We start from the raw sequence: 27,835 nt of genomic DNA, 5'->3' as shown, positions 1-27,835 counted from the left end.
TTAAAAAGATTTTACTTATTTATTTTTAGAGAAAGGGAGGAGGAAAGAAAGAGAGAGAAACATCAATGTGTGTTTGCCTCTCACACGCCCCGTACGGTGGACCTGGCCCACAACCCAGGCCTGTGCCCCGACCGGTAATCGAACTGGTAACCCTTTGGTTTGCAGGCCTGCACGCAACCCACTGACCCACAGCAGCCAGGGCTAAAATCTACATTTTAAGAGTATCTGGCCAGCTTCACCAGCAAGGGTGTGAGCCAGCTGCCATCGTCCACCCCCAAACCGGTAAGCACACGACCCTTCAGTCCTCCAGCGGAGGACCGGACTCCAAATTCATGACGGACAGAAGCCACATGTGGCATTGAGTGCTGTGTGACGCCCCCATTGTTTAGAGTCATTTCTTGCACAGCTACCCCAGTGTTGTTTACTTACGTGTGCTTTTCGAGATAGTCCAGGTTTTCTACAATGAACAGAAAGATTGGCTTTACGGAAGAGAATTGACAACAGTTGTTTTTAAGAAGACAACTGGGCAAGAGTGAGGCCTCTCGAAGTTTTGTTTATTGGAGTTCTTTCTACCCCAGCAAAGACAGTGCCATGTACTGGCAGGGTTATTCTTCATACAAATGTCTATCAAATACTGTGTTAATCGTACAAAATAGCAATCTCACAAATACAGGAAGAGTCCAATGCCAGCAGGACGTTTTTGAAAAGTCATGCCACCAATGCCATTGTCAAGCACTGGAGACATGACAGGTCTCTAAAAGTGAGTATCAAAGATGATGAGAGCCCCTGTGTCCCCCAGGGAAGGCCTTCCCAGGCAGCAGGAGGCTGCCCCTGCACAACTCGGCTGGACCCCGGGACACCTGGCCGGGGGAACAGGATGGGCGGCCACTTGTGCAGACTCGGAGGGTGGAATCTGGAAGTTCTCACAGAGGCAGAGCCGCATCCCCAAACCGGGGCGGTTCCTTTCCCAAATGGATCCGCTCTGCCCCTCCTGCCCTCCCAGCCAGCCTGAGCAGATGCCCACACGCATCCCGGCCTGAAGGGCACCCAGCATGACCATCCACCCCCTGAGCACGGGGCTGTCACCAACCCGAGAGACCTGGGAAGCTGCCCTTGAACTCCCCAGGGGGCCAGGCCCTAAGCAGGCAGATCCTCAGAAGCTCTGAGTTTCTTCCTCCAGAGCTGTCCCCACAGGGCTTCAGGGCACCCAGGCTCCCAAGGATGGCACCATGCTGACTCTGCCAGACAGCAGGCGCTGAGCACCCGGTACCAGTGTCCGTGGCTGTCCAGGAGAGTCCCCGCAAAAGTGGTTTCTAGAGCAGAGGGTTCAGACCCACCCGTGGGTCTTAACGTCATTTGGGGGCTGCAACGAGCAACTTGGAAAGATGACAGGGTGAGATTGGACAGGCAGGTGGGTGGCAGGTCCTCTCTTATGATGGCTGTATAAACTGGGACCGCGGTGTGACCAAAAAGGCTTGGAAAACACGGATCTCTGGGGATAAACAGAGGACAGCAGACCCATGCCCTGGAACCTGGTCCCAGATGACGGGATGGGCAGGTCCCAGGGCGCCCAGGCACCGTCCCATGTAGGTTTCTGGGTGGCAGCTGGGAGGGTGCCCCACCCTGCCCAACCCACCACGAGGGTGAAAGTCGGTTGGAAAGCCCATCATGAAGCCAAGTTTGCCCAGACCTGTTCCGGAGGAGGGCGTGTGGGCAGAGAGCCACGCAGACCTGAAGTTATCAGTCATGGCCATCCCTGACCCAGCGGGGCCCAAATCCTCACCCCAAAATGTCACATGGAGAAAAACAGCCACTTCTCTTGTTCAGACCTATACTTTTTTAAATACCTCCTTCTTAAGGTATCTGAAGACCCCTTCGCCCTGCCAATGCGGGTGGGAAAGCTGTCTGTACGAATACGGACACCACACGGGACAGGCCTGCAGCCTTCTCCCGTCCAGTCAACCCCACTGACAAAGGGCGTTCCCAGTGCTCAGGGCCCAAGGGCTGCCAGGCCCCACAGGAGGCTTTGGGCACAGATGTCCTTGCCCCCTGAAAAGAGTCCATCCCTGGCCAGTTCCCTGGGTGACCTCCCAAAGGTGGCCGCAGAGAATATCAGCAGCAGTGTCAGCCTCAGGCCCCTGTGGGGTGGCTGAGGTCAGGAGCCACAGGTCCCAGAAGGACATTAAGCAAATGCCACCCCCGGCTGCTCTGGGGGAGCAGAAGAGCCCAGGGCCATGGGAGGAGGGAGGATGCGACACCCAAGGACTGTGAATTAGACCCCAGACCCTTCCCTGTGCCTCTGGACGACTCCGAACAAGTCACGTACTTACTCTCTCTGAGCAGTCCCCGTCTCCCACATAACACGGGCACAATCATTTCATCTTGCAGGTGTCTCGGGAGAAACACACTAGAACATGGACATGGGCACACGCACTCTTGTGACTGTGCACGCCCTCCGTGCCTGCCACGCTGGTGAAGAGGGGCGAGGTCCCGTCATCATCACAAAGGCCCGCAGCCACACCTCCCTCGTCCACCAGGCCGACCAGACCGCCTGCAGAGCGGGCACCTGGCTCACGCCTCATGCAGGGGTTCACTGCTCTGAGCCTTCCAGATAAACCCGCTCCTTGGCGGGACCCAGGTGCCCCCAGGGCCGGGGACGGGGACTCGCTGTCGGCAGTGATCCATCCAGTGACGGCAGGTGACACAGTGACACGGACAGCCGACTGCTTTGTGCGGCCTCAAGAAATTGCATGAAATTTGGGGGGGAAATTACATCAAAAAACTCTCACAACAAGTAGCTAGAGAAAGATGTATATCTTCTGAGTGAAAAGACTAGTTCAGTAAATTGTGGTGCATCCGCTCAACACAATTTTAAAAATGATGCTCGCAAAGGGCCTGTGATACCGAAGGCCAAGTGCTTGAAAAGTAGAAAGAGGAGGATGTAAAAGTGTACAAGGCCGCGTGCAGGCCACGGCCAAGGTGGCTTTACACCTGCCCAGGCCAGTCTGCAGTTTCCATCTCTGCGTCTCCACCCCTGCCCCATGCTTTCCTCAGGCTCCCCACCCCCACCCCCACCCCCCAGGCTGCTGGGGAGAAGGGCACCAGCCCTGCCCCCACCATCCGCACAATTCCCGGCCGAGGCAGAAAGGCAGCTCAGCCCCATGGCACTGGCTTAGCTCCCTCCCCAGACAGCCCCGGGCAAGCTCCAGCTTGCCCAGACCCTCACTGAGAAACTAACAAAGGCAGCCATCAACTCCAGGCCTGTCCAGCCGCACAGCGCACAGCGGGCGCTGGGAGAGGCGACGCTGGGGTGTGAGCCCGCTGCTGGGGCCCCTGCCCTCACCTGCCCTCACCTGCCCCTGCCATCATCTCTAACCTCTTACCTGCCCCTACCTCCCATGCTGCCCCACCTACTTCAGGAGCAGTTGCCCAAGTGCCCAGAGTGTCACACAGGCCAGTCGGCTGCCAGCTGCCCCACCCCCTGCCCCACTTCCTAGGGTCCTGACCGCCGCTTTGTTGGAGTGCCCTAGCACGTGACAGCCTCAGGACCAACAGCACGAGGGAGGTGGTGTCTGAACCTCCAGCGCCGCGCCCTCTCCACCCCACACGTCCAGTGTGCAGCCCAGAAGGCTCCTGAGCAGGGCGTTGAAGGGTGAGCAGGGGTTGGGTGGATGAGGGGGCGAACCAGCCCCTCCTCAAAAGGTTCAGGGGCATAAAGGGGGAGCTTGGGGAACATGCCAGATCAGAGGCCCAGAAGAGGGGGCACAAGACTTGCAGGTACCAGATAAGGAGCTCAGTAGTGGCCACCAGGAAAGTCCCAGGTCAGTGTCCCAAGCACTGAGCTGTGGTCCCCTCAGCATGCAGGTGGCTGGACTGTCAGCTCAGCCCTACATGGTGTCATGCCTTGGAAGGTCCCCTAAACATCATTCCAGGGACTACCACCACACAGGCCTGAGGCCCAGAGGTGGAGTCACAGTGTCCCCACCCCAGCCTGCCACCCCCTGGCTTCCCCTCCTGTCTCCAGCCGTGACCCCACTGATGGGAAATACTTGGTGAGCACTGCAGGGCAGATACACCAAACAAAGGCAGCTTCCGGGGGCTGGGCATGCCAGTGTGTTTGCGTGCATGCACACACATGTGTAAACACACATGTACACACGTGTGTGTGTGTGCGCGCACACACACACATAGGTAAGAAGACAAAGCTTATCCCCCAGGCCTCTGCCCACTCAGGACCCGCCTGTCTGTGGACCAGATCAGGTGATTTAATACTGGCTGGATGCATGGGATTCATAGGCCACAGCACTGAATGCCCTGGAATGTACTAGAACTAGGCATAAGGCATCCTGTCTTTGCCCGACCAGCTCTCACTGGGAGCTGTAGCCTGAGGCTTATCTGACCTGACACGGATCCTTGATCTGGGGGAACTGAGGTTCCAGTTCAGATCTGGCGCTGGGCCTGAGCCTGGGCCTCCCCAGGGCACGCCCGTGTGCTGGGCACAGAGGGCTGGCTCCGCCCTGGCCTGCAGCGGGGCCTCTAGGGGCTCCAGAGGTGGGGGCATCGCAGATCGCAGACACACACCGGGTTCTGTCAGACGAGCGAGGCCTCCCTCCCGCAGGGCCGCTCACTGGCACGGAGCATGAGTCTGAGCGACAGCATCACAAACCCTGAGTCTGGGGCGAGCAAGCGAGCTCCCGGATGCGCTTGCCACTCCCATGAGGGCCTCTCAGAGTTCCCCTGGATCTTTTTGGCATGAGAAGAAATGGCCAAGGAACAGCTTCTCACCCCCAACTGCTCCCTCCTCTGGACCAAGGACCACAGCTGGTCAGGGGCTGCTCAGGGTGTGCACCTGCTGTCCCGCCACGGCCCCCACCCTGCCCACTCCAGGAGTTTCCAAAAAGGAACAAGAGAGAGTGAAAACAAACACTCCCCCCCACAGGGACATTAACCTGGCCTGGGCATGTTCTGACTACAGGGTACACCAGTAGGTGAGGCGAAAGTGGTGCCATCATGAGTACTGAGGTGATTGGTCATGTCTGCCCAGAGCACCAGGCTGAGAATTCTGACACTGCCCATGCTGCAGTTGATTGGTAATGTCTGCCATGGTCACAGATCTCCACCATCCCTGATCTATAAACCGGGTGACTTTCCCCGAACAGGGGGACATTCCCCAGCCGGGACTTTGGTAGCAGAGAAGGAGGCCCTGGCCACCTGGTAGAAACAACCCACCAGACCCCTTGCTCGGTTTCTCGGGACCGTGAGAAGCACGTACTGGCCCGTCGTTGCCCAATTTGCAGGACAACGCCTGTGCCCTTTCCCGACGATGTTAATGTCCATTGTATTAGGAGACACTGTCTAAAACAGAAATGCATTACAGGGTTAATTTCTCCTCCGCAGCTGTGACTGAATGCTGTCTTTCTCACTGAGGACCCAAGGGACAGCGTGGCTGTCACCAGAAGTAACCTAGGGCCCATCCAAAGCTCTCCCCCGGGGGAGGGCAGAAGGGCCTGGGCCCCGCACTCTGGGCTAAAGTTTGCAAAAACACTTCCCATGATGCTCTGCTCCAAAAGCCCAAGTGTCCCGTGCAGTCTGGGCCACCTCACTTGGACACCTTGGCCTGCAGGGTGCTGGGCAGGTACAGGTACCTCCAGATGGCGTAGTAGTGGGTACCGGCACCGAATGCCACAAAGAGATGCCAGATGGCGTGGGCGAAGGGGATCCTCCCGTCGCTCTTGAAGAACACTGTGCCCAGGCCATAGAAGGCCCCTCCGGCCACCAGCTCCCAGATGCCCTCGGTGTTGGGCTGTCGGAGAAGGGTGGGGCACAGGTCAGAGGAGCAGGCAGCAAGGTGGGGAGCTCTCGGCCCCCGCCCCACCCACACCCACACCCACACCCACACCCACACGAAAAGCCAGCCCAGGGTCCTGGGTGGGGGCGTCTCAACCCCATGGAGTCGCCCCATCTCCCTGAATCGATTCTCCTGTGGAACGGGTTTCCACCACACTCTCAAGGAATGATTTAGAGCTTCCTAACTTTTCTAAAAAGTAAAACCCCAAAGAAGCAAAAGCAGGAAGTAAAATGAATCCTGCGTTCAGGCTTAAGACCACCCAAGGCGGAAGTGGCCCCAGGGCCGCAGAGAGACGCAAGGGCGTCGTCCCGTCATTTCAGGCAGCAGAGCGTTACTCAGCGTTAGAGGAAGAAGATGCCGAGCCTCGAGGACACGGATCAGGGAAATAATCAGTCAGCAAAGGACCAGCACTGTGTGATCCACTCACACGAGAGAGGAGCCCAATTCACAGAGCCGGAAAGCAGAACGGAGGTTCCCAGGGGCTGAGGGAGGGGGAGGGGAGTGAGTGTGTCACAGGGACACAGTCTCAGTTGGGAAGGTGAGAACGTTCTGGAGCTGATGGTGGGGACAGCTGCACAGCAGTGTGAGTGTGCTCAGTGCCACTGGACCAGACCCTTAAAAATGGTTGAAATCATAAATGTGTGTCTATTTTAATCATAATTTTTGAAAAGGCATACCTGCCCACCGCAGAAAGTTTTAGAGAAAATAAACAAAAAAAAAAGTAAGCAAAAAGAAGGCGCCCCCGCCCTCCAAGATGAGCACCCTTGGTGCCTGAGTTACTGTGTCCATTTGACAGATGGGCCAACTGAGGATCAGGGAGGCAAGGCCCTCGGGGGCCACCTGCCTATTCTACTGCCTCCTCAGGCGAGTCACACAGACACATGGGGCCTCAGTTTCCCCTTCTCCCAGAGGAGACAGCTGCACTTGACACTCTCAAGAGTCAGGCAGAGGTGAGGCCCCAGCCGCACAGGCAGGACTTACCATCGACAGGATGACCAGGGCAGGGAAGAAGCCCATGACGACGTAGCACAGCAGCTCCACAAGCTTGTACCTCGAGGGGAGAGAAGCCCCCTCAGCCTCAGGACAGGCCCCTGGCCGGGCAGGAGAAGACACACTGACCGCAAGCATAAGAGCACTCCCTGGGCTGAGATGTCACCAGGCTGCACCCANTTTCCCCTCCTCTCTGTCAAGAGGAGACAGCTGCACTTGACACTCTCAAGAGTCAGGCAGAGGTGAGGCCCCAGCTGCACAGGCAGGACTTACCATCGACAGGATGACCAGGGCAGGGAAGAAGCCCATGACGACGTAGCACAGCAGCTCCACAAGCTTGTACCTCGAGGGGAGAGAAGCCCCCTCAGCCTCAGGACAGGCCCCTGGCCGGGCAGGAGAAGACACCCTGACCGCGAGCATAAGAGCACTCCCTGGGCTGAGATGTCACCAGGCTGAACCCAGCAGCTGCTGGCAGGACTGGACGACCCTGGGCAGGACTCCTTCCCTCTCTGAGACTCAGCTTCCACATCCGTGAAAGACACTCGAGGACTGGAAAAGCGGGCACAGCAAGTGTGTGGGCACCACCCGTGCTCAAGCCGGGGCAGACACAAGGATCTGATCCCAGCACGCTCACCCCCAGGACTTGGCCCTCCGCTCCAGGGACCTGAGCAGCTGCATCAGCTGACACCTACTGCCTCCCTGGAGGCCCAGGGGTCTGTCACTGCTTTCGTCGCCTCTACAGCCCTGTTCATGCCCCCACTTAGTCATTCCCGTCATGCCACTGGGCAGGATGGAAGTAAGTGGAGTCCAGAGGACTCAGAGCCGCTCGCTCCTCTGTGCCTGCCGACACGGCTTAGGGAAGGCAGGTCACTTGTGACACTGTTCCTTGGCTCCAGGAACCTGCAAGTGTCTTGTAAAAAAAGAAAAAACTCTTCAAACCGACCCTGTGGGCTGTGGCCCTGGTGGCCGTCCACTGGGACGCCGGGCAGAGCTGTGCCCTCACGCCTCCGGGGTCACCTGGGGTCTCCTGTCCCGCCGAGGGCTGCCCTGCTGTCTGAGCCCCCCACGCCGCCTTACCTCTCGTGGAAAAAGAAGACATAGACGGTGCCCACGGAGGCCATGATCCAGACCAGCCAGCGCATGTGGGAGGCCCAGGGACCCAGCTCCCGAAGGTTCAGCCTGGGGAGAGCCGAGGGCACAGTCTGAGGGGACACGGGGGCCTCGCCCTGCAGGGCAGGCCCGTACCCCGGAAGCTGACCCCAGAGCAGATCCATCTGCTGTGGCTGCCGGGCACAACACGGGCTCCCGTGGGAAGACATGTGCAGAGGCAATAACAGAAGGAGCAATGATTAGAGGAAAATTAGCCAAACGGGTGTCCCAGCGTGAAGCGGGAGGGCATGTGGGGCCAGCAGGCGTCTGAATGGGGAGCCCATTGGGGCCTAGACGTGTGCACAGCCCGTGACCCCCGCTGGTCCGGCTCCAGGGTCCAGCCAGGGCCACGCCGTTTCTTGCCCACACAGGCCACGCTCTTGCGACAACACCCTTTTCTATAAGTCAAGACACTACGCAGGAAGCTTCTGTGTAAGTCCGATCTGCCAAGAATGAAAATAAAAGCAAAAATGGGGTTTTCTGATTGAGGAAGAGACAGGGGAGCCCAGATGCCCCCAGCCCCTCGGTGGTCCCCGGGACGCTCCAGAGCTCTGGGGAAAACAGCTGAAAAACCAGACGGATACAACAAAAAATAATTCTACACAGCCTGTCCCCTTTTCACCAGGCCCCCAGGTGGCCAACCAGGAAGCCAGTCCCCACAGAGCACCTCGGTCTCTCTCTCTCACCCCCCCATCCAGTCAGCCCCAAGTTCTGCTGAGTCGTCCTCCTGAGCAAGTCACACACCAGACACTTGTGCCCACCTTGGCCTGTACCCCAGTGTTCGCTGTGAGACCCAAAGTCCCAGAAGGAGTTACGGCCGTATCCTCAGTCACCAGCAGAGGGCAACCCAGAGCCGCTGCTCCGTGGCCACAGCCAGGGATTAGGAACAGAAGAAACCCAGACACCATTCAGTCAGCAAAGGGGAGGCTAGTGAGGATCACTCTAGAAATCTATGTCACAGTTGCCACAGCAGAGCACAAAACCCAGCTTGACTCTTCTCATCGACACCCAAAAAGAGCCCCAAGGTTACCTGGCTCCTGACACCTGCAGGTGCTCCCTCGTGAGCCCAGCCCCTCACCAGTGGGCCCAGCCCCTCCGGTGGCGTCTCGCCTCTGCTCTTGGCACGCTCTGGGGCCTCCCGCCCACCCACCCAAGCTGTGCCCCTCCCCCAGGACCTTCCAGACTTCTAGAAGTCTTCGTCTGCCTGCCTACCTGGCACCTGACCACCTGCAGCATGAGGACTGTCAGGAGAGAGGCAAGTCTCGTCCTCTTGAAGCCCAGGCTGGGCCAGTCGGATGATACCTCCAGGCAGACAGACAGACAGACAGTCAGCAGGACCGACTTCCCAGCACTCCTCAGAGTCACTAATTTCCTGGTGGAGGTCGAGACACTTCCCGGGACCCCAGCTGTTCCCTCCTTATTCCTCTCCCCCACCTTCAGTCAGTCATCAGGGTCCACTCGGTTTCCGGAAATATCTTTCCACCTGTCCCTCCTCTCCTGTCAACGTCCGTGCCCACTACCGGGGCCCAGGTCCCCACCACGTCTCTCCTGGGCCCTTGTCCAGCCTCCTCCGCACCTCCCTGCTCCCAAGGCCGCCACCAGCTCCTGCAACATGGCTCTGTGAGCCTCACCAGACGTCGAGCGAGAGCAGCAACGTCCAAAAGAAGGATGACTCTGTTACTACGAAGGTCAAAGTCTGGTGAAACCACTATGGGAAGACAGACGTCAGGACTGCGGTCACCCTTGGGGAAGTGATGGTGACTGGAGAGGGGGACTCAGGGCACAAGGGGCTGCTCTGTGTCACCATCTGGGTGCTAGCTGCAGGGTGTGAAATGTCGCTGAGATGTATGCTCGTGGTCACATGTTCTCCAGGGAAGGCGCACCCACATAAAAGGTGTTTAAAAACAATCACCTTCGAAATGGTAATGGAAAAAATACAATTAAAAATAAATTTGGCCCTGGCTGGTGTGGCTCAGTGGATTGGGTGCCAGCCTGCAAACCAAAGGGTGGCCAGTTCCATTCCCAGTCAGGGCACATGCCTGGGTTGTGGGCCAGGTCCCCAGAAGGGGGCGCTGGAGAGGCAACCACACATTGATGTCGCTCTCGCTCCCTTCCTCCTTTCCCCTCTCTCTAAAAATAAGCAAATAGAAATACTTTAAATTTTTAAATAATTAAATTTAAAATATATATGAACAATAAAAAGCAATTGCCTTTGTGTACACAAGATCTATTCGCTGATAAAATGGAGCAGAAGGTCCCGTTTGGGACAGCGAAAAATAACGATTCCCTGTGCAAATGTGGAGCCAACCTTGCTGTGGCTCCCCACGCCTCAGAGGGACACCCCCTCCAGGCAGCCCTCCTGAGGCCCCCACGCCAGGGCTGTGCCCTGTGAGCTCCCCACACAGGCCCACCTCGCCATGCCTTCACTGGCCTGTCACAGACCCTCGTCCACAGACCACATCTCCGTGTGCTGACCCCCGGCACTGCCCGGCCACATGGCGCACGGTCAAAGGCGGGAAGGTCCTTCTCCCCTGCAGAGGCTCCCAGGGTCTCAACGAGTGACCTGAAGCTTGGCATTCCTTATTCCAGTACTTTCGATAACCCTGAGTGACTGGCTGGGGGATTTAACCTGGCACAAGCTGTGGAGGGTGACCTGGCAAAAACGTTCACCACGTCACTGAGGCCCACTCCCTGCCTCCCAGAAGTCTACGGAGGTCTCGGAATTTATCCCACAAAGATCAGCCTCGACCGTCCGAAGCTGCTGTCCCTGCAGGTCACCCAGGTCGCCTCTCAGCCATCTCGTCGGATTCTGGCCCACGGACCCACACACTCGGGCAAGCAAGAATGGCTCTCCTTACAATGGCAGAGGAGTGGGGTCTCCCGACGCCATCCACACCCACANCTGGCTGGGGGATTTAACCTGGCACAAGCTGTGGAGGGTGACCTGGCAAAAACGTTCACCACGTCACTGGGGCCCACTCCCTGCCTCCCAGAAGTCTACGGAGGTCTCGGAATTTATCCCACAAAGATCAGCCTCGACTGTCCGAAGCTGCTGTCCCTGCAGGTCACCCAGGTCGCCTCTCAGCCATCTCATCGGATTCTGGCCCACGGACCCACACACTCGGGCAAGCAAGAATGGCTCTCCTTACAATGGCAGAGGAGTGGGGTCTCCCGACGCCATCCACACCCACAGACACGGCGTGGCCAGGGGGCATCCCGCCACTGTCGACAGGAATGAAGAGCTCTCCAACGTGCTAACGTGGAAAGACGTCCCAGCTGTGTCACTAAGAGGACGGGAGTGAAGGGCACCCTTCCCGTTGTACCGAGGCGGGAGGAGAGTGGCACACACACACACTCACTGTAAGTGTGCCCTGTGCACAGAGGTGTTCCCATACGTACGTGCTTCCACGCACTCACTCTCATGCACAAAATAACTCTGGACAAGCACGAGAAACCGCTGCTGAGCGCCAGGCGAAGGTGGCCCCTGACCTTCGCTCCTCCACGCAGAGTCAGCGTTCAAACCAGGGAGAGAAAGGAGGACGGCCGGCCGGGCATGGGGCCGCGGGGTACTCACCAGGGCGCGTAGGAGGCCGCTATGAAGAAGTAGATGGCCATCCGGTCACACATGTGCAGGCATTGCTCCACCGTCCTGGGGCAGAGGGGCGGCGTCACGAGGCCGGCCGGGGTGGCACCGGCCCCTCCATCCAGCCACCACCCTGGGGCCTCAGTCTCCCCGTCTCTGAGTGACCAGAGCTGTGGCTTTCAAACCAGGCTCCCCACCCCCCAAGGAGCTAAAGAGAGATGCCCGGGAGTCCCACCGAGGAACCTCCTCTCCTTCTCTCTGCATTTCTATTCCAGATACTGGGCTTCTCAGCAGATTTCCAATGATGAGAAAATTCTGTGGCCAAAAAAAGTGCCAAAACTATCAAACTATGTGTCCAACTAAAAGCCCTCTGGAGTCTGGCATTGTGGTTTCATGTCCAGACTCTGGGGCCAAGAGGCCTGGGTTCGAATCCCAGCCCCAGCGGGGCCGGGTAAAGGGACTACGGCCTGGACCCAGTCCCCACCCTTCTCTGGGCTCCGCCCCCTCTGCTGTAAATAAGGAGGCCATCACCCAGGCTCCCCAAGCTGCTGTAAGGGAGTTAGAGTCCGGCCGGTGCAGGACAGGAAGTGCTGGGCATCCTTGCACCACACTCTGCCCCCCCCCGGCCCCCCTCGGCCCTGGTCCCCCAAGTACGTGCCACGTGCCCAATCCCCGAGGGCCGGGCAGCAGGTACCTGAGGTGGCTCTTCTTCCAGGCGACCGTGTGGAACACGGTGGACACCACGAAGAGCCCGCAGAGGCCGAGGCCGTAAATCCAGGCAGAGATGGTCTCCCAGCTGTCGTCCGACAGGAAGTAGAGATTGGAGCTGCCGAGGATGCTGGGGATGATCCAGAGCTGGAAGAGGAGGCGGGGAGGGGGGACAGCGTCCGGCCGCCTCCAGCTCAGGGTCCAGGGCAGGGCAGAGCCCTCCCTCGACTCCAGACCCGCACCGGTCAACCCGCCAGGGTGGGACTGTCCTTACAACCTGCGCTGCTGTCCCATTTGGGAGCCACCGGGCACATGTGGCTACTGAGCACTTGAAATGTGCTTNGATGCTGGGGATGATCCAGAGCTGGAAGAGGAGGGGGGACAGCGTCCGGCCGCCTCCAGCTCAGGGTCCAGGGCAGGGCAGAGCCCTCCCTCGACTCCAGACCCGCACCGGTCAACCCGCCAGGGTGGGACTGTCCTTACAACCTGCGCTGCTGTCCCATTTGGGAGCCACCGGGCACATGTGGCTACTGAGCACTTGAAATGTGCTTTGTGCCACTAAGGAAAGAATTTTTTATTCCGTTTGAATTGATTTCAGTGTCAATGTCAAGGGCCACACGAGGCCAGGGGCTGCCATACCGGGCAGCGTGGATCGAGAGAAGCAGAGAGCCAAGACTCTGCTTCAAGGAGCAAGTCCGGCTTCTGCCCTACACTCCTCGTCCCTGGAGACCCTGGCCTGGAGGTCCCCGGGCGCAGCGCGCTGCCTTGGGCCTCTATGCTGCCACACGAGCGGTCCCTCTGAAGCAAACACCCCCCCCCAACCTCGTCTGCAGGGCAAACCCCTCATTCTTCAAATCCGGGTTTCGCCGTTGTTCCTTCTGGGAAGTCCGAGCCGTCCCCACAGCAGAGCGGCGCACTCAGACCTGCCGCTCACTCTCCCCACGGCCACGCCAGGCTGAGGAGCCGGCAAAGAGGCTGCCACGCCCCCCACCTCGACCTGCGTGTGCCCCCCCTCGGCTCTCAGCCCCCAGGAGTGCACTCACGGCATGGGTGGCACAGTTGGCAGCATGTTCGTACTCCGTAGGCTGGTACCTCTTGTGGGCGGGGACCCGGTGGTTCATGAACCTGGAAGGAGAGGCACCCTTCCTGGGCGCTGGGCCAGGAGGCCTAAACACCTGGCCCCCAGGGAGGGAAGACTGGGATCCTGCTGCTCCCCGCTCACCCCTTCCCCACCTGCCCCTCCCCCTCTCACTCTCGATTACATCCCCGGCGCACTTTGCCAAACACTGGGGGCTGCCGCACTCGCTTCATTCCCTGTTCTTTTTTTTTTTTTTTTTTTCACTGCAACCGGCATGCGGTGGAGGATGCCAGCCCCTCCTGCCAGCCACACGGGTTCGAGGGTGATGTCACGGTTGCCGTGGCGACCCAGAATGGGCAATTATTCATTTATTTCTGGCCTCCACAAAACTTTCCTTGTTCCCCCCACCCCCCAGGCAGTGGCAGGTATTAAATGTCCAGCAGTGACAAAGGCAAGCAAGGGAAAGCCGGGGGGGGGGGCGGGGGGGGGCACGGTGGCGGTGGCGGACAGGGCCCGGGGCTGGGGCAAACGCCCAAGAAACCCAGTTCCCACAACCTGCGAGAACCAAGCACTTGACTCCCATGGTCTGCAGCCCAATTCTTTCTCCGTGAACCTCTGGGCAGCATTTTAAAAGGACAGTGAATCAATTTGTGTTTTCGCTTCCTTTTAATTCACGTAAGTAAACGTTCTCTTTTTCTGCTATAACTTTATGAGTTTTGCTAAAGGTAGAGAGTCATGGAACCCTCACCACAGCCAAGACAAAGAGCGGATCCTTCGCCCCCCCCCCCCCCGCCCCGGGCCAACGCACACACCCACAGGGCCCCTGGCCCCAGGCCCCCTGCACCCCAGTCACCAAGCTCTGTTCTCCGTCCCCACAACCTTGCTTCCTCCAGAAGGCCGCTTAGTTAACGGAGCCTTGCAGGAGCCCCAAGCCTGTTTCCCAAGCCTGTTTTTTTTTTGACGTCTAAAGAGAATGTCTTGCCCTGGCTGGTGTAGCTCAGTGGATTGAGCACGGGCCTGCGAACCAGACAATCGCGGTTCGATTCCCAGTCAGGGCACATGCTTCGGTTGCAGGGGCCAGTTCCCTGCAGGGGATGCACGAGAAGCAACCATACATTGATGTTTCTTTCCTCTCTCCTTTCCTTCCCCTCTAAAAAAGATAAATAAATAAAATATTTTAAAAAAAAAGAGAGAATGTCTTGCGTGCAGGCCAAGCACACGCTCAGGCGAAAGGAAACTGTCTCGACCACCACACGGGGGTGCTCTCATTTGTCTACTCAGATCGTCTTGAAAACTCACCTGTTCTACACAACAAGAACACGGACCTTCCTCAACGCAGCAGGGCTAGTTCCAGCAATGATTCTCCACCTTTCCATTCTCTTTTTTTTTTCCTTTTTTCCTCATGGCCTTCTGCCTTTGCCTTCTTGAGTGCAGCCCCCTGCCTGTGAGATTCACCGAGTTCTATCGGCGGGGCCTTCCTTTCCATCCTGAGAACAGTCCGCTGTGCGGATGTGTAAGGCCTGCGTGTCCATTCCCCCACGGAGGGACAATGTCCATTCCCCCTGGCCGAGTGGACATTTCCAGCAGGCCACAGCTGGTCAAATGTGGGGAAGGGACACGGGCCTTTCTGCCCCTCTGGAGAACAGAATCCCCGCCTGTGGTCACTTTGCTTATTAGGTGACCACGTGGCCACCGCATGTGATGGGTAAAAAGGCAACTCTGCACGGCGGGGTCCAAACTTAGCCGGGACCCAGAGCCAGATGTTGGCAGGGAGGCGAGGCCAGAGAGTCAATTCCCCTCCTGAACTGAAGAGGCATGGACCCCAGGGCAAGGCACAGCTGGTCGAGCTGCTGTGTGACCTACGGGAACTTACTGTACGTCTCTGGGCTGCAGCTTCTTTCTCTGTCAAGGAGATAATATTACCTCGCCTGCAGGTGGCATAAAACAAGCCCACACAGGTGCCTGACACACAGCAGTGCTCAAAGGATGGCACTGTTTTCACCGCTCCCTGGGGGCTCCCCAAAAGAGCCCAGGCACCGTGTGCTTCCCGGTGCACGCCCCCTCTGAGCACGTCAAGGAGAGCGTCCATTTAAAGCCCTTGAAAGTAGATATTGTCATTCCAAGTTGAAGTTCAGGCTCCAGGAGCAGATGCCCGCGGTTCTCCATCTTGGTCGCACATTAAGAATCACGTGGAAAACAGACGGATGGGTCGACAAAACATGGTCCATCCGCACAATACGATGTCACTCGTACAGGCCCCCAGGGCCTCCGGGCTCAGTGGGGGCAGCAAACAGGACCCCGCTCATGTGGCAGCCTGATGGGGTGGCTGAGGCTGTGACCTGCAGGGCCGGGTTTCGAAGGAGCCTGTGCATGTGTGAACCTGGGCCCCTCGGAAAGGAGTGAGCGGCGGGTCAGCGATGTCTGCGGGGGACACAGGGCAGGCGGGCCCTGGCTTAAGCGGTTCCCCGTTGCCTCCTCCTCTAGGAACCTCAGGACAATGCTACACACCCAGGGGGGCTGAGAGCACAACGGTCATTTCACAGAACGATTTCGGAGTGGAGCCACGCGCTGGGAGGTGGTGCGGGGAAGGTGGCCACCCAGACCTCCTGACTCCCGGGCTATCGTCCCAGGGCACCCACAGCCCCTGTCCATGGTTCTGACGGGAGAGGGTCTGCGTCTGTCTGCACTCCAGAACAAGGTGTGTCTGGGCACCCTCCCCAGGTGGTGGCTGTGCCTCTGGTGGCAAAGGAGGGGAAGGGACAGCCCTCTATCCCTGCTCCTGGACTCACTGCCTCGTGGGCCAGTGGGCCATGCAGCCCCTGGGGGCCTTTGCCAGACCCTCCCACCTCCGCAAGTCCGCACCAGACCCCCAGGCCTCGTGGGCCGAGGCAGAGCCCATGAGACCCCCGAGCGCAGGTGCCTGCGCCAGGGCCGAGAGCAAACACGCCAACTTCTGGGTGGGCTGGAAGGCCCCGCGTTCCAGGGGCTTCTGCCTCTCCGGTGCCCCAGCCCTGATGCGCACCCTGCCCTTTCCCCTCGCCCCAGGAAAGCCCACAGCCAGCCTGCCTCCCGGCCGCCCACGCTCCGTTTCTTCCGCTGAAGAGTCCCTGTCCCCCTTCTCAGCCTTCAGAACACAGGCCAAGTGTCCCTCCTCTGAATGCCCTCCTTGACCCCTGCCCTCACACCTCCACGCGGGTTGGGCCGGAGCTGCCTTCTCGCTCCTCCAGGCCCCTGCACACTCTTGGCCACGTCCCTCTCCCCTCTCCCTGGAGGGCCCCCCCGCCACAAGGTGGCTCCTGCCCTGGAACTCCCACAAGTGCTCATGCGAGGGGACTGGCCGTGACCTGCCTCCCTCCACCTGGGCCGACACAGAGCCAGGGGTGCCACAGGTGGCCCCCGACAACCGAATTACCCCTCCTCTCGGAGCATTTATTAAGTCGCTCGGACTCGAGGCAGCATGACGGGACAGTCCAGCCTTTAAACCCTCCAGAATTTCTGGAATAGACAGACTCCTGAGACACGGGTGAATCCAGCCGGGACAAGTGTCTTGCCCGAGGTCACACAGCCTCAGTCAGCTGACTTGGCAAAGCGGGAGGCTCGGAGGGGAGCACCCGAGGCGAGACTGGGGGCTGAGGGAGGAAAGCGTTGCTTTTTTCTTTATATTTCCTCTTTTTCCTCTTTGTATTCTGTGTTGCTTCCCTGGCTACGGTGCTCATTTGTTCCTACTTAAGTGATTTTTTAAAATCAGATAAAACAAAGACATGTTAAATAGGAAAGTCTGTGTTTGAAATCAGTTTTCAAGACCAGAGGTTCTCACACTTGCCCCATCGGAGTCGGGAGGGGAGGAGCTGGCCCCAGAGAGAGTCCCGGCAGGTCCCCAGATGCCCCCACAGGGCAGGGTGGAGGTGAACGGTGCCTGGGGTGGACGCCAGACCGCAGTGGGAGTGGGAGGACGCACCGCACGCCAGCACGGGGACGCGCCACAGGTGTAGCACGGAACGACAGTGCACGCCCCTCGGTTCTAGGTGTGGAAACTTCAAGAACTGGCAGCAGGAGGCTCGGAGGATGTCAGGACAGTGGCAGGCCCTGGGGGCCGGGCAGGGACTAAAGGGGGCGTGGAGCGGTTTCTGGGGATGACAACAGAGGTCCCACCAGCACAGTGAGTCAGTGAGCTGTGGCGGAAAGGCCCCCGCCCCTCCAGGGCGCTGCGCAGACACAACCAGTAAAGAGGTGGGGCGGACCCAGGCACCTGCCCGGTGAGGTCTGGGGTCCCTTACGGTGGGCTCTCCGCACCGAGGCCCCCCACGGAGCAGCAGGTGGGCCCAGGGGGGGCCGGCTCTTGGACCCCATCAGTCTGCACCTGTCCCTGCCATCTGGGCCTCCCTCCAGCCCCAGCAGCTCCCCCTCTGCTCCCCCCCCCTTTGGTCTTGGAGCAGCCAGGCCCAGCCTCAGGCTCCGGCAGTTCCCCGCCCCCACCCGCCCGGCTTGGGCTCGGGTGCCGAGCTCCCAGAGAGAAGCCGGCCTCCGGTCCTCGATGAGACAGGACAGGGACAGCCTCTGCTGCCACTCTTTCCGGGCTGGGCCAGTGCCTGGTGGTGGCAGCCCTGAACCCCCAGGACAGAGGACTGACAGAGATTTGTCCAGAAGACAAAGGGGGGTCTGTCTGTCTGTCTCACAGGGGCAAGGACAGCCAGGGCCAAGCTGGCCCCAGCGCTCAGAGCCTCCCCCTCTCCAGCCTGCCCTGGGGGGCTCTCTGTGCCCATTCATGAATTCTCGGCTCCTGGAAGGCAGACAGCATCTTGGCTCAGTCTCTGGGAAACAGAGTGGGAGGAAAAGCAGCCCTTGGGCCTGTGCCACTTGGAATGAAAACCAAAACCCCGGGAGAGAGCAAGGGGCGGGGAGGGCCGAGGCGGGACTGGACGCCAGGTCAGAAGAACCCTGGCACAGCCAAGCTGTGGGTGACATGGCACATGAAAGGCGCCCCCTGGAGGTGTGCACCTGGTGGGACTGAGCAACGAACCCGTGGACCACGTCTGGGGACACCCCTGCTCCAAGCATCTTGTGGTCTGGCTGGGGAATGGTGAGCAAAGGGACAGGACCTGCCCGAGTGCGGGGACTCGGGACACACCTGGAAAGGGGGACTATCCCCAGAAGAGTCTGCAGGCGCCTTCCTGCAAGGCTGCTGAAGAGATCCCGCCTCCCGTTGCTCCTGCACACCTGTCAGCTCAGGTTTGCGGCCGAGGAGGCGAGCAGCAAGCACCGCCTTGCTGCTGCTGGGTGACAGGTCCCCGCGCATCAGCCCCTCTGTACCAGGTCACTTCATGGGCACCGCTGTGGCCAGTGTACCTGCATCTCCTCACATGGTCCTCCCAGCAGTCACAGTGAGAAAGCATTGTCTCCCTGGCTTTGCACACTTCTGCGCCTCATCTGGCCACACAGCCACCCGAGGCTCCAGCATGTAGCTGTCGGCATGCTCACACGAGGACATGAGCTCCGAGAAGACAGGGGTGAGCTCCGTCCTGGTCAGCCCTAGGCCCCCAGCACCTGGGTCAGTCCTGGCACCGCTGGGCCGAAGCAATTACTGATGAATCAGCGGACAAATGGAAGGCAGATTTGCCCGTGGGGCAGTCAGAGGTCCCAGGTGTGGGGTGTGTGATCTATGTGGTTGACCTCAACGTGACCGGACCACGCCGTGCCCGCCGTCCCCACCAGCCCCACTGCCTCTCCCGCTCCAGCCCCAGCTAACGACTCCAACAGGACAGTAATTCTCAAAATCAGAACCGCAGCAGCCCCCAAGCCCGCTCTCAGCTTCCAGTGTCCCCGCCATCTGGTTGGTGACAGTTCTGTGGGAGGGTCCCCGAAAAGTGGACCCGAGGGAGCAGGGATTTAGCCCCAAGATGAGCCCTTCCCTTGGTGTAAACTGAAGCACAGGGCGTCTGCCACGACCACTTCTTTCAGAGCCGCTGATTCTGTGACCACCCAGGCCACCTGGGGGCGCACAAGTACACCCCTCGCTCAGCCATGGAGGACCCAGGGACTGAAGTAGCCGGCTCAAGGGCGCCCCCACAGGGGTCAGGATGAACAGCACACCGTTGGCGCACTCATGGTGAGCTCCTGGCCAGGCACTTGCAGTTCCCCAAACCACTACAGTGTGTGTGTGTGTTGGGGGGGAGGCGGTGATCTCTTATTCTACCCATTTGACAGAATAGGAAACTGACACTCAGGGATCCCATCAACACAGTGAGGTTAGTACCACTATTATTTCTCATGTTCCAGAAGAGAAAATGAAGGCACAGAGCGGCCACGTGGCATGACCAACGTCACACAGCCAAGGCAGCGGGGTTGGGGGTGGGGGCTGCGGCAAAACCAGGTGTCTGACGGCAGAAGCCACCCACGGTGCACCTCCCCGCCCCCCCAGTCCTCTGGAGGAGAGGCACCTGCTCTCTCCACTGCCTCCAGGTTGGAGGGGGTGGTTAAAGCACAGTACACGGGATGCAGATGGAGATGAGGGAGCCGAGGTTAGGAAAGAGCAGACACTGTGCGAGGCAGCGGCCTTGAGGGTGAAGTCAGACGGGAGCGCGAGGAGGACAAGGGAGTGAACACCTGGGGTCGCCCAGGCACACAAGGGAGCAGCCCCGGAGAGAGCAGAACTGTCAACCCCTGCCCGGGTCTAGCTCGGGGTCCCACGGGCCCCCAGTGCGCTCCATTCTAAGTTCCACAACGAGTCCAGGTGCCCTGCTATTGAAGGAGCGGTCGTTTCTTCCCCACGAGCCCCGTTCCCCAGGCACATCTCCGGGGCGGCACCCTGAGAGGGTGGCAAATTCGTGTCACCCTGCCCTTGTGATGTGAGCGGGGAGGGACTGCCCTCGCCAGAGCGTGGTTCCCAGTCTTCACGCTGGCGACGAGACGGACTTCACACTCCCAACGTGGATGCTCCTGTTTTTACAGAATGAGATTCCACGACGTTTGCAAAAAAATCAAATTAAAACGAAACATCTCTGCCCTGGCTGGTGTGGCTCAGTGGGCTGAGTGCCAGGCTACAGACTAAAGCGTCGCTGGTTCGATTCCCAGTCAGGACACAGGCCTGGGTCTCTGGCCAGGCGCCCAGTCAGGGGTGTGTGAGAGGCAGCTGATCAATGTTTCTCTCCCTCTCTTTCCCCCTACTTTCCCCTCTCTCTAATAATAAATAAATATCAGCTAAAAAATAAAATCTAAAAAATACAGCCCTGGCTGGTGTAGCTCAGTGGATTGAGCGCGGGCCTGCAAACCAGAGGATCGCGGTTCGATTCCCAGTCAGGGCACATGCCTGGGTTGCAGGCTGGTTCCCATCAGGGGATGTAGTTCCTGGCAGGGGGCGCACGAGAGGCAACCATACATTGATATTTCTCTCCCTCTCTCCTTCCCTTCCTCTCTAAAGATAAATAAATAAAATCTTTTTTTTTAAAGATTTAAAAAAAATAAAAAATACATGTCGGCTTTACTTAAATACTTTCTGACTTTAAATTTTATACTCAGTCATCTTAATTTGCATCTCACCTTTTCTATCTAACAAAACTACTTGGATATTTTAGAATAAAAATCACTTACATTTTTCAATGTTTAACATGTCCTTTAATTTACAGTCATAGGGTTTTTTTAAATTATATTTTTTCTTTTAATTCTTCAGTGCTCTTTAGGAGAAATTTCTGAGGCAAGGCAATGCCACCCGGCTGTGTCGTCCCACACGGTAGCACCGGCCACACGTGACTACTGAGCATTTGAAATGTGGCTGGTGCGACCAGAGCACAAGCTTTCCGGTTTTATTTCATTTTGATAAGTTTAAATTAAAGTAGCCATGGGCGACTCATGCTGCAGTACTGGACGGTACCACTTAAATGATGGTTGTTGATGCAAGTGCAAATCTCGAATCTCAGGAACAGTGGCTCTGCCGCAGCGAGGTCAAGAAGAAATCAACGCCATGCTCTCCACAATGACTAACATGGAGTGCGCATGTCCATGCTCAACTACGCACTGCCCATGTTCAACCCCCGCACTGCCGGCCGGCGACAAATGCCCAAACATGCGGACCACTACCTGGGCTCCGCCGTCTCTGACACCGGCCGCCTTCAGTCCCGTGATGGCCTCCGTCTCACAGTATTCAACTCTGTCACTGCGGAAGTGTATTTGTCAAGGAGGAAGACAGGGTCCATTTTGTTGGAAAGCTTATTAGCCTGATTTTTATTTAGCTTTCAACATGCAGACACGTAGCACCTGGGCTTCTGCTGGGACACGGCCCCCAGAATGCTCGGGGCGGGCCTGCCAGTGATTGATTGAGGGCGCCTGGGCCCAGAGGGCGATGGCCCAGAGCCTGTCAGCCCCCGAAGGGCAAGGGCAGCCGGGAGATGCAGAACTGCTCCCGTCTGGCAGGGAGCAGAGGAGAGCAGGAGACCCACACTCTGCAGCCGTGGTGACTGTGGTTGTTACTATCCCCCCGATGTGTGGCAGGCAGAGGGGCCAAGTCGGGACAAACCCAGGTGCGAATCCTGCCACTGGCTCTACGACCTTGAGCAACCCAACAGAAATCAAAGGGTCCCTAATCCGCAGAGGCTGGCTGAGGATTCGATGACAGGATGTGTAAAAACACTTCCCTCGGGGGCCTGGCTCGTGGTCTGGGATCACCCTTCCCGACTCCATGAAGCCCCACTGGTAGCCAGCAAGGCAGACGTCCCACCACCCCTCCCCCGGCCCGAGAAGACCGGCAGACAGACGGCAGAGCGAGCCTCACGGAGATGCACGGTGCCTCTGACAAACCCGTGCACCTTGAAAAACTTCCTTTTTACAAACTGCCTCAAACCCTCTTTGGAAGAAGACAAACTGTACGTAGCAACAGGAACTGAGACATAAATAACCACCATGGAAGAGCGACAACCTCGTCTCCCCCCGGGGACGCTTCACAAGGGTTATCTGCATCACCTTAAGAACAAAAAATGTTTACAGAGCCAGGGCCCTTCAGAATTTCGGAGCCCCAGCTGGAGTAGGACCGGCTCTGAGTGGCTCTGAAGGGACACGAAGCTGTAGGATGGGACCTGAGTGGAGAGGCCTACCAGGGCTGCCCCGGGCATTGCCACCCCCCTATTCGCCTTGTTTACAAGGACGAAAGCAAGGCTGGGTGGCTAAGTCACTTGCCCAAGAGAACCCAGCAAAGAGGAGGGCAGAATCGAAGCCCAAGCCCCATGCTCCCGCCACTTCCCAGGGGCACTGCCCCGTGGAACAAGCCGGCACCCAATTTTGTGTGGCCTCGGGAGGAACTCCAAGTCCCCACAGCGAGAACGGCGCCATAGAAACCTTGACCTGGTCATGGTAGACTGGGAGGTCAGAGACATCACACGGACCTTGGGGCCCACGGGACACGGCCCAGAAATGACCATGGATCGGGTATGTGTCCACACAGGGAATTCTCCCCTCCCCTGGTGCGTTCCCTGGGGGTGTCCCCGTGGAGTTCTTTACAGAGCTGGAATCTGGGGGACAACCTCGGGGTCCAAACATGGGGGATGATAAAACACAGCAGGGGGAGGCGATGACTGGGACTGTGGGGGCACTTGAAACGGAGGGTGCAGAGAGACAAGAAAAGCGACAAGGGTCACAAGGTCAGCTTCAGGATAAAAGGCTAGCCCTAGAGCAGAACAAAAACAGCCGGGGGGACACGGGTTTCACAGGGACAATCTCGAGATGGAAGGGGGAAGGGTCACTGTTTCTGGACTCTTTTTACGTACACTTGCCATGATCTAGAGAATGTTCTCCAAGGCGCTCCTGCTTGGAGGGTAACCACAATGTGGTTTTCTAACGACCCCTGTCCAAAGTCACATTGCACTAAGCAAGAGAGAGGACGGGTGTCCCCAGGGGTTAATTCGCTAGCCCAGAGTCACACTGCCAGTGTTCACTCAACAGATTCTGACTGGTACCTACTCAGAGGCCAGGAGCGGCTCGGGGCCTGGGGGAGGCAGGAGGGGACACACCCAGGTGGCCGGACGACACTTCCCAGCCTCCCTTGCAGTGTGGTGTGGGCACCTAAGTCTCCACCGGGGAACAAGAGACTATGCGATCTTCTCAGGCACTTAGAATCCAGCTTGTTTTTCTTTCCAAGTTAACAATCAGGATGCTGCCAGGACCCAGAAGCACCCTGTGCACCCTTCCTAACCTCGACTTCGTCCCTCCCTCCTCCACAGGTAACTGCTGTCCAGATTTTGCCATAACCATTGTCTGGCTTTTCACCTCCTCTGCATTCTCAATGGTGCAGCTGGTCTGCTGGTCCTTGAGCGCTCTGTGACCGGAGTCAGGCTGCCTGCGGGGTTTTGCTATCACTCACCGTGTCTGTTCGACATCTCCACGGTGCCCGCCATTTCCCGTGGGCCCTGGTGCACCTGTCCCCGTTTCTCTTGGGGAGACGCTGGAAGGGGACGCCATGCACGGGTCCACGTTAGCACGGTAACTTCTGTTTTCCGAAGCGCTACGACAGTGTTGCCACACTTCGTCCCTGCTGCATGGGAACAACAGTCTCTCCCTGTGCCCTCACTTCCCATTTCCTTTCTCACCAGTGGGAGCGTGCCAGACCCGTTTGCTGGTGTCTCCTCTTCCATGAAGTGACCGTCTTTACACTCCCTATTGGCTCATTTGTCTCTTTCTCACTGAGTTCTTTGTATATTCGGGACCTTTAGTACTTGCTGGTCAAATGGGTTGCAAACACGTCCTTCAATCGTGCGGCTTTTCTTCTTATTTCTTCGCGGCATCTTCTGATGCATAGAAACTCTTGACGTTTAATGCAATCTGGTTTACCCACCTTTTCTTTTATGGTGTAGACTTTTCGTGCCTTTGGGAATCGTGACCTACCACAGAGTCCCAAATAGATTCTTTCATGTCTTGTAAAAGTTTTCAAGGTTTGTTGTTTGTTTGTTCATTTGTGTTTTAATTCCACTTCCAAGGCTTTGATCCAGCCAGGAGTGCCTTTTCCGTGTGGTGTGAGGTGGGGCTCCAGTCTCGCCGTTTACTTCCGGATGAACAATTGTCTCCCGTTTGTTCAGCAGAGCATCCTTGCCTGCCTGGATCAGCTTCGTGGCCTCTGCCAAAGTCAAAGTCTTCCCATGCGCGGATCCGTTCCGGCCTCTCCACATCGGTCAGTCCGCCCAGCTGGGCACCAACACTGCTCTCCCTTTAACTCCCACAGCTTTACGGTAAGTGGTTTTCTTGATGAAGATAAATCATGCAAGGACTCTAGGTTAGACCCTGGAGGATCAGCCAGCCCGACCATTCACGGGGAAACTGAGGCTCAGGGAGGAAACATGCCATCTAACCAGGAACACTGTGAAGGCCCGAATATGGGTGTCCTCCCGGTCCCCAAAAAATCCTATGCTGGAATCCAGGTCCCAGGATGACGGTATTTGGGACGTAATTAGGGTATGAGGATGGAGCCCCCACGGATGGGATTATAAGAAGAGGCCAGAGAGCCCTCACCTTCTCTTCCCACCATGGGGGCGGGGGGGGGGGCACACAACAGGAAGTCAGCCGCCTCAANTCGTGCCTTTGGGAATCGTGACCTACCACAGAGTCCCAAATAGATTCTTTCATGTCTTGTAAAAGTTTTCAAGGTTTGTTGTTTTTTTGCTTGTTTGTGTTTTAATTCCACTTCCAAGGCTTTGATCCAGCCAAGAGTGCCTTTTCCGTGTGGTGTGAGGTGGAGCTCCAGTCTCGCCATTTCCTTCCGGATGAACAATTGTCTCCCGTTTGTTCAGCAGAACATCCTTGCCTGCCTGGATCAGCTTCGTCGCCTCTGCCAAAGTCAAAGTCTTCCCATGCACAGATCCGTTCCGGCCTCTCCACATCAGTCGGTCCGTCCAGCTGGGCACCAACACTGCTCTCCCTTTAACTCCCACAGCTTTACGGTAAGTGGTTTTCTCGATGAAGATAAATCATGAGAGGACTCTAGGTTAGACCCTGGAGGATCAGCCGGCCCGACCATTCACGGGGAAACTGAGGCTCAGGGAGGAAACATGCCATCAAACCAGGAACACTGTGAAGGCCTGAATATGGGTGTCCTCCCGGTCCCCAAAAAATCCTATGCTGGAATCCAGGTCCCAGGATGACGGTATTTGGAAGTGGGACCTTTGGGACATAATTAGGGTATGAGGATGGAGCCCCCACGGATGGGATTATAAGAAGAGGCCAGAGAGCCCTCACCTTCTCTTCCCACCACGGGGGCGGGGGGTGGGTGGGGGACACAACAGGAAGTCAGCAGCCCGCAGCCCTGAATAAGGCCCCTGCTGGACACGCACCCTGCAGGCACCCCGATCTCAGCCCTCCGGCCTCCAGAACTGCCAGAAACAATTTTCTGTCGTGTGAAAGCTGCCCGGGGCTGTGGAGCTTTGTTCGAGCCTCCAGAACGGACAGAGACTAACACCCATCTCTCGCCCTGAAGAGTATTTTCGTCCTGTTCAATATGGCAGCCAGCAGCCACTTGTGGCTATTAAGCGCTTGAAATACAGCTAGTCCAACCTGAGGTGGGCCGTAAGTAAAATATACACACCAGATTTTGAAGACTTGCCGTAAAAAAAAAAAAGGAAGAAGACGCGTGATTCCATTTCCTCACCGGACTCATCACCGATGGAAGGGGCATCCGCCCAGGCGTGGAAGAATGGGTCCAGGGCCAGCCCCAGCGCAACTGGAGAGCCCGGTTCCAGAGTGAGCAGCCGCTGTGGCCGGATCTAGGCCGTTTAGACCAACCCTCCCGTCTCGGCAGATCAACCAGCTGAGGCCCAGAGCGGTGGAGACACCTACCCGAGATGGCACAGCAGGTGTGGGCACAGCCTGCAGAGGTCCTTCCCCGCCTGTCTCGCCTGCTGCCTCCGGCCCAGGCTTCTCCTCCCCTTCGGGCAAACACTCCACCAACTCGCGTGTGACAATGGCCCACAGGACCCTGGAGGACTTTGAAAGTCCAAGTGTGCACACCTTATAGGACCCCTGGGATTTGTGCAGCTAGCGCCTCCCACCTTCAGACCGAAAGACAATCTGCAGGAACCCATCCTCAGGTCCTTCCCCGTGTGGCCCCTTCTCCCAGGGGACTCCCCAACTTGATGAAGGAGACACTCAGAACACACCCTCTCCAGCCCCCCAAGAAATGGGGAGTGAGCCTGAGGGGGAAGGACCAGCCCTGCCCCCACCGTCCCTGCCCCTGTGTGTCCTGCTCAGTGAGGGTCTCCGGGGTCAGCTGTGCTCAATTTGACCAGAACTCGTAGAAACTTCGGGGTACCAGGGACCCTCAACAAAGAGCCACATGGATGCGGATCTCAAAACAATGCCAGCATGGCTCAGGTTCACCCCCTGCCACTCGGGCTGGGAGGCGGAGACCTGAGCGGGAAGGTAGGAGGTGCAGGGCGGGCAGGATGGGTGTCCCCTCCAAGACCCGGCTGCCAGGGAAGGAGGAGAGGCCCAGGCTGCGCTCCCAGGGCCGTCTGTCCTGCCCAGACCCCAGGGGCTGAGGGGCAACCTCAGGGGTGGGTTTTCAAGCTGGCTCTCAGGTAAGCCCACCACTCCCCAAACTCTTAGAGGAACTTCATGACTGTGCTCCCCACCCCTGCTGCCCCTTAATTAGGCATCAAAGCCAGGGGCTGGCCTTCACTGGGCCATCCCCTGGGAGTATCTGTCATCCCCATTTAAGGAGGAGACAGTGAGGCTCAGGGGACCACAGACCTCACACTGTGAAAAGGCCACAGGCAGCTCTTCCTGGGTCCTCAGCCTCAGTTTCCCCACCTGCAAAGCGCACCTACCCCCTACTTGCCAGGAGGGGGTCAGGGGTGGGGTTGGGGTACAAGCGTGGGGAGATGGGAGAGGTGCAGGGGAAAAGGGGTGATGTTGGCGGGAGGGACAGGAGCCAACTCCTTGGATCGTTAACAAAAAAGCCGACAGACACTGAGTGACCACTCCGGGCGCAATGCAAAGTGCTTTCCAAGGATCATCTCACTTCATCCTCGCGGGGATCCCAAGTGTGGGAACTCTCATTGCCCCCGTGTTGCCCACCTGGAAACGGAGGGTGGGAGCTGTAGAGACTCGGAGGGTGGGAGCTGTAGAGACTCGCTTCAGGGCACCCGGCTAAGGGAGGGGGGTCGGGAACCCGCGCTCACGGGCTCCAGGGCGCAAAGCTGGGTGCGGGGACGCTGACAAAGACCTCGGTGTCTGGTTTCTGGCTTCCCGCGGCGGGTTAGGGTCCCCTTATCCGCTGGCGAGCTCTAGGTGGCAGGGACAGCGACAGCGCCGTGGCCGCGCACCCCCCGCGCCCCGCGCTCTCCGCTCACCTCGCGTACTTGGTCTTCTGGAAATCCAGGAGCCGCGGGGCGAACATCGCGGCGGTTCCATCGGCGTCCAGCCCGGGCTCAGAGAAGGCGAACTTGGCAGCCCGCGGGGAAGCCGAGCGCAGGGCGCGGGGCCCGGGCGCAGCAGGTAGGCGGGAGTG

At 58.2% G+C, this 27,835-nt stretch overlaps 2 protein-coding genes across 3 annotated transcripts in view; both read right to left on the bottom strand.

Moving 5' to 3' along the window:
• Positions 1-5,693, bottom strand: part of RADIL (Rap associating with DIL domain) — a 49,066-nt gene extending 43,373 nt beyond the window's left edge. The window contains exon 1 of the mRNA XM_037057898.1: positions 5,646-5,693. The gene's annotated coding sequence lies outside the window, so the exon portion shown is untranslated. The remainder of the gene's footprint in view (positions 1-5,645) is intronic.
• Positions 203-27,835, bottom strand: MMD2 (monocyte to macrophage differentiation associated 2). 2 transcript variants are annotated; one of them, XM_037057903.1, is made up of 8 exons: positions 27,678-27,835; positions 13,322-13,403; positions 12,265-12,425; positions 11,562-11,636; positions 7,916-8,017; positions 7,112-7,181; positions 5,646-5,803; positions 203-457 (listed from the first exon to the last, which is right to left on the bottom strand). In XM_037057903.1, the coding sequence occupies exons 1-8, from the start codon at positions 27,722-27,724 to the stop codon at positions 331-333; spliced, it is 822 nt and encodes a 273-aa protein (XP_036913798.1). In that variant the 5' UTR covers positions 27,725-27,835; the 3' UTR covers positions 203-330. The 2 variants fall into 2 exon arrangements, with proteins under 2 accessions (XP_036913798.1, XP_036913799.1); XM_037057904.1 differs by lacking the exon at positions 203-457 and having other exon boundaries at positions 5,345-5,803.

This window comes from Sturnira hondurensis, unplaced genomic scaffold (assembly GCF_014824575.4).
Source record: "Sturnira hondurensis isolate 20B ecotype Veracruz unplaced genomic scaffold, ASM1482457v3 Scaffold0009733, whole genome shotgun sequence".
Taxonomy (NCBI): Eukaryota; Metazoa; Chordata; class Mammalia; order Chiroptera; family Phyllostomidae; genus Sturnira; species Sturnira hondurensis.
This window is presented reverse-complemented; position numbering and strand designations above follow the sequence as displayed.